Source organism: Suncus etruscus, chromosome 8 (assembly GCF_024139225.1).
Source record: "Suncus etruscus isolate mSunEtr1 chromosome 8, mSunEtr1.pri.cur, whole genome shotgun sequence".
NCBI classification, from domain to species: Eukaryota; Metazoa; Chordata; class Mammalia; order Eulipotyphla; family Soricidae; genus Suncus; species Suncus etruscus.
The window spans coordinates 35,671,216-35,682,556 of NC_064855.1; the positions used below are offsets into that span (position 1 = coordinate 35,671,216).

At 38.8% G+C, this 11,341-nt stretch overlaps 1 gene segment (V, D, J or C); it reads right to left on the minus strand.

The window, feature by feature from the left end:
* On the minus strand, window positions 1-442 carry LOC126015729 (immunoglobulin heavy variable 1-3-like). The segment is given in 2 exon segments: window positions 1-317; window positions 397-442. Coding segments are annotated over 2 exon segments (363 nt in total).
* Between the last annotated feature and the right edge of the window lie 10,899 nt (window positions 443-11,341).

Consider the following 11,341-nt stretch of genomic DNA (forward strand, 5'->3'; position numbering starts at 1 on the left):
TCACATTGTGTGTCTCGTACAGTAGTAAGTGGCAGTGTCCTCAGATCTCAGATTGCTCAGTTCCATGTGAGCTGTGCTGGTGGACTTGTCTGCTGTGAGGGAGACTCTGCCCTGAAACTTCGGTGCATAGTTTGTACCACCACTGTTGGTGCTTACATATCCTATCCACTCAAGCCCTTGTCCAGGACGCTGCTGCACCCAGTACATCGCATAACTGGTGAAAGTGTATCCAGATGCCTTGCAGGAAATCTTCACTGATGTCCCAGGTTTCCTCACCTCAGCCCCAGACTGTACCAGCTGCGCCTGGGAGTGCACACCTGTGAACAGAGACAGGAGTCAAAGGACTTTCCTGATTGGACCTAGTTCTCATCTCAGTCCAAGGGACTGTGCACTTACCTGTGGCCACTGAGAGCAGGAAGACGATTTTCCATGTCCAGTTCATGCTGAGGGCCACTTGAGTGAAGAGACCAGTACACTTGTGATGTCCTCAGATACAAATGTTTCCATACTTTATTAAGTAGACTTCAGCTTATTTCCATATTCATGAGGGAGAAGAATTTATAAATGGAGTTCATCAACACAACAAGAACCACAAAGAACACTCAGGAATAACTCTCAAGTGCTTAGAACTCAATTGTCAAATTTCATGAGCCCATACATTGTTCTTGGACTCTGGTAGAAAATCTCATACTAGAAGACTAGGTTGACAAGACCTAGCATTCTCAGAGAATGCTCTAACAGGGTCTGATGTCAGAGGCCATGATATGAAGTTTTACATCAGGAATTTGATATCAGAAGTTTGATGTAAGGTCTTCAGTGAGAGCACAGCAAAAGTGCATTTGCCTTGCCTGCAGCCAACAAGGGAAGAACCAGGGTTTGACCCTCTAGATGCTACGTGGTCCCTTGAGCCTGCCAGAAATAATTTCTGACTGCAGTCACGAGTAAGTTTTAAGCAACCCCGGGTAAGTCTCAAACACAAAAATAATACAATAAAATTTAAAAGTTTCATGTGAAACTTGTTGAATTAAATACCTACATGTTTTCGATTATTCCAATGAATCTGTCAAAATTGTCATAATTTTCCTTACTTTTGAGATTACCAGAAATTCTAAAAACTATATTCAAATGATTTTCATTACCTATTTTGTTGAGTAAACTCACCAGTAGAATAAAATATTGGCAAACAACTTAGCAGACCAACAAAGAAATCCTCTCCTGGGTGCTTTTATCAGACATTATTCTTTGTAAACATGAAACCCCAGAACTTACTCAAACCCTCCCAGGTGTCTGAACTTGTATAGTGGGGTAGATGGGTTCTCAGTGCCCCCTACTGACCAGATCAGATCTGCAGTGAGTATCCTGTTTGGATTTCTAGAGCTGCCATCCACATCTCCTTAGCAGTGACCTGCTGTGATTCTGAGCCCTAAGTAGCATAATGACCTAAATTCAGAATGTTGCTTCACACCTGCACTTCCCGTAAATTATAGCTAAAGTGACTTTTGGTATTTGCCTGTTTTCACTTGGCCTAGTCCCTGCTTTTGGAGGGCTTTTTGGGCTTTGTTGTCCCAATTAAGTCTGCCAAAAAAGCCCAGGAAACTGACATCTTGGCTCGCTATTTCACCTGGTGAAGCAACTGAATTCTGACTCAACAGCTTTTTGTGTGGATTCCTGGTCTGCTATTCGTTCCCAATTGTGTGTGGATTATTTCCTGCGTTGGAAGAGCTGCCGCACTTGCCTTTCTCGGCCTACCAAGACTGGAAGGTGGGAATCTCTCTCCCTTGCTGGGGTATGTGGAACACTCATCATATGATTTCACAAGTGCCATTTTTCTGAAAGTGTCAAATTATGGTCCTGAATACATGCATCTCCCACCAAATGGGACCATGGATATTCCACTACTTCCTTATGCAGCCTGTAATCCAACACAGAATTCTGCTCTTCATCTTCACTACTAGGGAATATTTGTTTTATAATCATTTTCACTACTAGGTAATAATCATTTTTGTAGTCGATATTCCATGACATGTTGTCATGTAATAAGACTTTTCATGTGTTGTTTTTAAAACTCTTCTTATTACACTTGAGTGAAATCTTAAATAGTGGAATTTTTCAGACTATTTGCCTAACATGACATGATAATCTAAAAATATTGAAAATATAATACAGTGAGTAGGCTGATTAAAAAGCACAGTCAAGAAAACTTCAAATCTTGGCACCTAATATGATTACACTGAGCCCCAACAGGAAAAACACTGGAGAGCATATACCCAGGAGCACATGCAAAGGAGAAAGTCATGAGCATTACCACGTTTGTAGCAAAACAAACAAAACAAACTCGTTATCCAATGAAAATTTCTATTTTGCCATGAACTACATGATATAATTTTTCTTCTCTGCTTGGAATTTTGAATCAGGTTTATGTTCTAGAACATTTCCATGCCTTCCACTTCATACCTTCAATATTATTTAAATCAAAAATATAGTTGTATATGATTATTCTACTTTTATTAATGTACAGCTATTGACAATACTTGTGGAGTTTTGATACATAAATCATGCTATAGACACACATCCTACTTTGAATTTCAACTTCTCTGGATCAAAGAGACAAAGATCCCATGCTGTCCTCATCTACATATTCTGGTAAAAAATTTATGAAGTGATACTTCTCCAGTTTATGATTTTATCCCTCGGTGACTATGTGAACATGGACACCTTGCAAAGTGTGGTTTTTCTCCACTTCCATTGTTGTGGAAGGATCCAATCTCAAGAATACAGATTTAAAAGGGGGCGGATGTGGATCATAACACAGTCACTTAAAATTTGAGTGGAAATAAAATAAATCATCAGAATTAAAAACCAAAACCAAAGTCAATGACAACAGAATCAATCCCCAATCTACAACAAGCTGTACACAGAGAGAGCGAATTACCCTAGCAGTTCAGGGGGCAAAGGGAGGAGGTATCAGATGCATGCTGGTAACAGCATGGAGGGAGGACAAAACTGGTGGTGGAAATAGCCCTGATTTACTGTCACTATGTACATTAAAAATAATGGGAAAGACTTATAATTCACATTGGTCACAAAAAAAAACTACAAAAATTGGGGGGGGTGGCTGGAATGGTGGCGCAAGTGGTAAGGCATCTGTCTTGCCTGTGCTGGCCTACTACAGATTGATATTCAATCCCCTGGTGTCTCAGATGTTCCACCAGGCCAGGGGAGATTTCATAGTGCATAGCTAGGAGTAACCCCTGAGCATCACCAAGTGTAGTCGAAAAACAAAAAATATTTATAAAAAAGAAAAGAATTTGGATAAAAAACCATACAAAGTCAATTCAATTTATATCAGAAACTTCCTGGCAGATTGGAACTAGCAATGCTTTCAGCAGCCTAAGAAATCCAGCACTCCAAACCCCTAAATATAAAGTTCAGTGCAGAAGCTAAAGAAGATATCTACTATGGGGGATATGGAGAAAATTCTGGCAAATACCCAAGTCTACCTAAACGCCTAATCCTTATACATGTGGACCTAAAATCAACATTTAATAGTTTAGCAATGGAAATCAAGGAGTCACTAACTTGAGAAATAAAAAAATCTATAGAGGGGCCCGCGAGATGGCGGTAGAGGTAAGGTGTCTGCCTTGCAAGCACTTGCCAAGGATCAGGACCACGGTTCGATCCCCCAGTGTCCCATATGGTCCCCCAAGCCAGGGGCAATTTCTGAGCGCTTAGCCAGGAGTAACCCTGAGCATCAATCGGGTGTGGCCCGAAAAAAAAAACAAAAAAAAATCTATAGATGAGCTATTCAACCAGCTCAAAGAAGAACTCTTTCAGAAGATAAAATAATCTATACACATGGAACTGAAGGAACTAAAAAACATATTAGCAAGCCACAATAGTAGAATTACACAGGTGGAAAATCACAGAGACCAACTTGAAGACATGACAAGCCAGCCGGGATAAAGAAGTCAAAAAATAAGGAGAGGCAAAACACTGGCAGAAAATGTAAGGTACTTAATGAACAAAGACAAGAGAAATAATCTCCAAGTTATAAGAATTCCCAAATGGGAAGAAAATGGTAAAGGGGAAGAAAAATAGTGAGGGAGATAATATAGCATTTTCCCACCTGTGGGAAAGAAGTTTCTCTACAAATCAAAGAGGCAAAAAGAGTGCCAAACAAAATAGATCCTAACAGAAAAACTCCAAGACATTTAATAATCCAAAAGGCAAAAAAAAAAAAAAGGGAGAGAGAGAGATTAACTCTTTAAAGCAGAACAGAGAAAAAAATCTCAAGTTTTTTCCTATATAGGAAAAAACATAAGAATGAAACCAGATCATCCATTTGAAACAATCCAGGCAAGAAAAGAGTGTAATGGCATATTTAAACTACTGAATGAAAGAAACTTTGAACCTAGAATCCACTACCCAAAGAAACTCTCATTTATATGAGAGGGTGGATTAAAACATTCTCAGACAAAAAAGAAGTCGCAATATTTGTGCTAACCAAACCAACCCTAAATGAGCTACTCAAAGAGCAAATTACACAAACCAAATAACTAATTGGAACAGCACAACCTTACACAATATAATGCACAACAGCACTTTCTGTCGATAATTTACTTAATGTCAATGGATTAAACTCTCTAATCAAAAATAGATTTGGCTCTTTGGTTGAAAAGTTGTGCAATCACCTAATCTTTATAGATACCTATAATATTGTTCTAATGCTTTCATCCACAGAAAACCCTGCAAAATGCGTTTGGAAGCCATGAACTCCCACTAAAGTGCTCACTATAAGTAGTTTTAATGTCTTAATTTTACTATATTTCAAACTCCTTGATCTTTTTGTCCACAGTGATACATGGAGATATAGGTTGGTCACCCACGTTCCAAATCACAGTGCTATACTAGATTAGACTCAGAAGACAGGGCTTATTAGAATAATATCATGACAAAAATTCTAATCTATTTTTATACTTAATTAAGCTGTTAATATCATCTAATGTTTATGACCACAGATACCAATGGAATATGCATCAGCATGCCATAAACTCCTATTACAGATACCATTCATTGAATGTTATTGTAATATTTCCGTTTTCAATTTTAGGTAGTTTACCAATATACTGTAATGCTAGTAATTTTAGATTAGTTTTCAGAAAGAAAACTGGTTGCTCAAGACGAGCTACACAATATTTCATGCTATAGATTCCTCTTATAGTACTCAGAACCATTTCCACTTAGTTTTATAGACTTGAAAATTGATTGTTTTAAGAATGCTCTGTACACAATCTAACCCATGAAGCCTTTCTTCAAGAAGGTTTACAATCACCAATCAGGATTGGCCTAGAAAATAAAAAACCTTTACATCTGATTTGCCACCTTTATATCTTGTTAGCATTCAGTCCCATTTCACTGGGTCAGCCTTTTAACTATAGCCCAGGGATCAACCTCAGTGTCTGTCTCTGTGTGCACATAAGTGTATGTGTTGGCCATCTCAATGCCTGTCCAATGTCCGTCTGTAATATATATAATGTCTATATTATATATTGTCCTTCCCCTGCCATATATAACCCCTCCTTCCCCCTCTTTGCTTACCACCTTACAAATTCTTTTCTAGCCCTTTACTTTCTCACACCCCATCTGCTATTTCCCTCCATGTAACCATTTGTACTCTCAGTTCTTAACTCTTCATGAAGCAGAACAGTCCCCCTACTCCAACCAGCTGCCAATCAGCTCCAAAAGAGAAAACATAGGTTCTCAGCCTAAAAAGGTGATACTCTACTGCTACTGTTTTGCTCTCCTAGTCTCCTTTGCTCCCACCTCCCTTCACTGTAGACTTTTCCTTACTACTAGAGTCTGATTCTGAGAAGCCCCCAGCTGGAAGACATTTCCTGATATATGACTGCTGGGAGCCATATTTTAGACTCCACGAAACAAAAATCACAGATTTTCAAGCACAGATTGAAGCTCTGATCTGCTTTTACTGCCCCCGGGCTATTTCAAAAGGCTTAAATGGTACATGTATATCTCCTTTGCATATTTCTTTAGATGTATTTTCTTAATAGCTTTAATATTTATTGAATATCTATGTAGTGTCAATTCTCCCTATTTTGGGGGATCTGTTTAGTAGGGAATTCTAGTTGGTAAGTTTCTCTAGTGTTTAGAGCTCATGTTAAAAACAGGTACTGGGGATTGTTCGGATAGTTAAGTCTGCCCCCCATATGCACCAGTAATACTTTCTGGGATCTACCTTTTTGCATAGGCACATTAAAATGGGAAAATCTTACATGTGCAAACAAGTTCTTAACTAATAGAGATAGGAACACATGAATTTTATACTGCAGTGGGGCCTTACAGCCTGAACACTTGCCATAGTAATTGGCTTAGACTTCAGAAGACTGGACATTGACCATTCACTCCTCAACAATGGATAACATCTATGGAAACAATCACGGTTTTCTACACCATCAGCAGGAATCGAACTTCTTTCAGATAAGGACCTACTGCTGCCCTGACATCGACTTACTCCAAAGAGGGTTCTTATGAGACCCTGACGATTTATTAACAGCAACAACCTTCTTACAGGAAAGGGTTTTCTGCATTGCCACTTAATGGTGAGATGAAACCAGAAGATACTTCAAGTTATTCTATTTTTGACATGGTTACTGTAACGAAACCAGGATATCTAGCTACAGAATCCTGACAACAACAATTGTGATTGTGAAAAGCTTTTACTGGGACCTCTGAGAAAGACCTTGGGGTTGGACAATCTACTATGCCTGGAGCCTGGATTTGGTCTTATATCAGAATGCTTCATGGGTAAAATCTTCCTATTTTTAGGCCAAAGATTTTTTTCTATTTCTCCCATATTTAAATGTGCCTATGCAAACAACTGCCCACAATCACCAATTTATTGTCTTTTTTTAATCTCTTACCTAAAAAAAAAAAAGAGCTTACTAACCCTTCTGCTATTGTGTTAATGAGTTAATGAGTTCTGTTAATATGTTAACTTTATTGGAGGTACAATAATTTTAAGCTGTTCTTTTACTCACCTCCAATCCCATACTCAGTGACTCCTCTTCTCCATGAATTACTTCTTCAACAGCAACAAGAAGAATCCAGACAAGCATAGGCTTCAAATTGAGTGGGCCGAATTTTGTCCTGATCATTGAGTAGACACACCTGAGTAACCCAGGGAATATTTATGTAATTCGTTGTGACTTAACCTTCTAGACTCTTCTTTTTTGTGAAGCTATGGGCATTAATGAGGGCCGTTGCATTAGTTGAAACATTATGATATGTTCATATTCTTAAATTTTAAATAAAATTTCAAATTCTGAAATTTGGGAGAGCACTAATAGGAAATACCTCTTTCTGATTAAGATATAAAATAAATTATTTAGCTAAATGATCATTAGATACACAGCTACCAGGTTGTTCATGATTGAGTTTCAGTCATACAATGTCAACATCCATGTATTTACCAATACACATTTCCTGCCAACCAAGTTCTGAGTTCCTCCCATCTGCCCCTATGGCAAAAATTTGCCTTCTCCTCCTATTTTTTTTTTCAATTTATTTTATTAGTATATTGATTTAAACACCTTTATTACAATTATGATTGTACTTGGGTATCAATCATGTAAAGAGCACCCCCCCCTTCATCAATGCAACATTCCCACCATCAATGTCCCAAATATTCCTCCTCCCAACCCCACTTGCACCTGTATTCTAAACAGGCTTTCCACTTTCATTCACATTCTTATGATAGTTCTCAGTGTAGATATTTCTTTTTTTTTATCTTTATTTAAACACCGTGATTACAAACATGATTATAGTTGTATGATTACAGTCATGTAAAGAGCACCCCCCTTCACTGGTGCAACATTCCCACCACCAATTTCCCAGATCTCCCTCCTCTCCACTCCCCTACACCTGTACTCGAGACAGGCTTTCTACTTCCCTCATTCGCCAGGATTTTGTTGAGGATCTTTGCATCTGTGTTCATCAGGGATATTGGTCTGTAATTTTCTTTTTTGGCAGCATCTCTATCAGGTTTTGGTATTAAGGTGATGTTGGCTTCATAAAAGCTATTTGGAAGTATTCCTGTTTTTTCGATTTCATAAAAGAGCCTGGCCAGAATTGGTAGTAGTTCCTCTTGAAAGGTTTGAAAGAATTCATTCATGAATCCATCAGGGCCTGGGCTTTTGTTTTGGGGTAAATTTTTTATTACAGTTTTAATTTCCTCAATAGTGATGGGGGTGTTTAGATATGCTACCTCTTCTTTATTCAACCGTGGAAGGTTATATGAGTTCAGAAATTTATCCATTTCTTCCAGGTTCTCATATTTAGTGGCATAGAGTTTCTCAAAGTATTCTCTGAATACCCTTTGAATCTCTGCAGTATCTGTAGTCATCTCCCCCTTTTCATTTCTAATACGCGTTATCAAGTTTCTCTCTTTCTTTTGCTTTGTGAGTTTTGCCAATGGTCTATCAATCTTGTTTATTTTTTCAAAGAACCAACTTCTGCTTTCGTTGATCTTTTGGATTGTTTTTTGGGTTTCCACTTCGTTGATTTCTGCTCTCAGCTTTGTTATTTCCTTCTGTCTCCCTATTTTTGGGTCCTTCTGTTGAGCACTTTCTAGTTCTATTAGCTGTGTCATTAAGCTACTCAGGTAAGCTCCTTCTTCCTTCTGATGTGTGCTTGCAAAGCTATAAATTTTCCTCTCAGTACTGCTTTTGCTGTGTCCCATAAGTTCTGATAGTTTGTGTCTTTATTGTCATTTGTTTCCAGGAACCTTTTTATTTCCTCCTTGATTTCATCTCTGACCCACTGGTTATTGAGTATGAGGCTGGTTAACTTCCAGGTGTTAAATTTTTTCTTCTGTGTCCCTTTGCAGTTCACATCTAACTTCAGAGCCTTGTGGTCAGCAAAGGCAGCCTGCAAAATGTCTATCTTTTTTATTTTATGGAGGTATGTTTTATGTGCCAGCACGTGATCTATCCTGGAGAATGATCCATGTACATTGGAAAAGAATGTGTATCCAGGTTTCTGAGGATAGAGTGCCCTATATATTTCTACTAGGCCTCTTTCATCCATTTCTCTTTGCAGGTCTAGTATGTTTTTGTTGGGTTTCCATTTGGTTGACCTATCAAGTGTTGACAAGCCTGTGTTGAGGTCTCCCACAATTATTGTGTTATTATTGATATCCTTCTTCAGATTTGTCAACAATTGTATTAAATACTTTGCTGGACCCTCATTCGGTGCGTATATGTTTAGGAGAGTGATTTCTTCTTGCTGTACAAATCCCTTGATTAGTACATAATATCCATCTTTGTCCCTTACAACTTTTCTGAGTATAAAGTTTGTGTCATCTGATATTAGTATGGCCACCCCCGCTTTTTTAAGGGTGTTGTTTGCTTGAATGATTTTCCTCCAGCCTTTGATTTTGAGTCTATGTTTATTCTGACTATTCAGGTGTGTTTCTTGTAGACAGCAGAAGGTTGGCTTCAGTTTTTTGATCCATTTCGCCACTCTGTGCCTCTTAACTGGTGCATTTAGTCCATTGACATTGAGAGAAATAATTGTCATGGGATTTATTGCCATCTTTGTGTAGAAGTTTGGTGTGTTTTTTGTTCTGTCTTGTTTTTAGAGTAGATCTTTCAGTTTTTCTTTTAAGGCTGGTTTTGAGTCTGCAAAGATTTTGAGCTGTTGTTTATCTGTAAAGCCGTGTATACATCCGTCAAACCTGAAACTTAGTTTTGCTGGGTGCAATATTATTGGCGAAGCATTTATTTCATTGAGTTTTGCCACTATGTCCCACCACTGCCTTCTGGCCTTGAGTGTTTCTGGTGACAGTTCTGCTGTAAATTTCAAGGATGCTCCCTGGAATGTAATTTCCCTTTTCGATCTTGCTGCTTGCAGTATTCTATCTCTATTGGTGGGTTTCATCATGGTGACTAGGATGTGTCTTGGGGTGTTTCTACTGGGGTCTTTTTTAGCTGGTACTCTTCGGGCATGCAGGATTTGGTCACATGTTTTCTTTAGCTCTGGTAGTTTCTCTGTGATGATGTTCTTAACCATTGATACTTCCTGAAGATTTTCTTCTTGGGTCTCTGGAACTCCAATGATTCTAAAGTTGTTTCTGTTGAGCTTATCAAAGACTTCTATTTTCATCTTCTCATATTCTTTGAGTAAATTTTCCATTGTCTGATCATTTGATTTGAGGCTTTTTTCCAATCTCTTCTGCTGTGTAAAGTTGTTATGCATCTCGTCTTCTAAAGCACTAATTCTATCCTCAGCTGCTGTTAACCTGTTGGAAAGCTCATCCATTATGTTCTTCAATTCGTCTACTGAGTTTTTCAGACCTGTTATCTGATCTGATATTTCAGTTTGGAGTTTTCTGATTTCTATCTTCATATTCTCTTGATTTTTATTAGTGTTCTGATTTATACTTTCTTTGATGTCTGTTAGCAACCTCCATATTTCGTCTCTAAACTCCATTTCTGAAAGACTGCTTAGGTAGTTGGTCATTGTTGGGTCATCAGAGTTTCCATCTTAATTCTCTATGGTTGAAGTTGGTCTGTGTAGTCTCCCCATTGTCATGCTTACGCTGTGGGTTTTTCTACGTGTTGTGGTGGTACTCATTAGCTAGGTGGAGTGCGCAGCCGCGAAGCGCAGCGGAGCGGTCGCGCTCCGGCCCCCAAACACTCACCTCAGCCGAGGCAAGCCGTCAGGGGATGCCAGGAGAAGTCCCCAAATGTCTGCCAAGCTAAAGAAACCAGCACAATCCACAACTCCAACAGAAAACACACGCCTCAGCGAGACACGCCTTGAATAGATTAATGCTGAAGGAGGTCAAAGTTCCCAGGTTGATGCAGGCTGGGGGAGGTCCCAAAATGTCTGCCGGGCCTAGGGGTCCAGCAGTCAGCCTGATCCGCAACTCCGGCCTCCAAACACTCACCTCAGCCGAGGCAAGCCGTCAGGGGATGCCAGGAGAAGTCCCCAAATGTCTGCCAAGCTAAAGAAACCAGCACAATCCACAACTCCAACAGAAAACACACCAGTGTAGATATTTCTATAACTGAACTTACCAATCTTTGTGGTAAGCTTCATGTCATCAGCTGGACCTTTCAGTTCTTCTCTCTTTGTCTCTGAAAATTATTGCAAAAATGTCTTTTATTTTTCTTAAAGCCCATCAATGGATGAGACTATTCCATATCTATCTCTTTCCCTCAGACTTATTTCACTCAGCATAATAGATTGCATGGATATATATGTATAGAAAAAATTCATGACTTTACCTCTCATGATGGCTGCATAATATTCCATTGTGTAT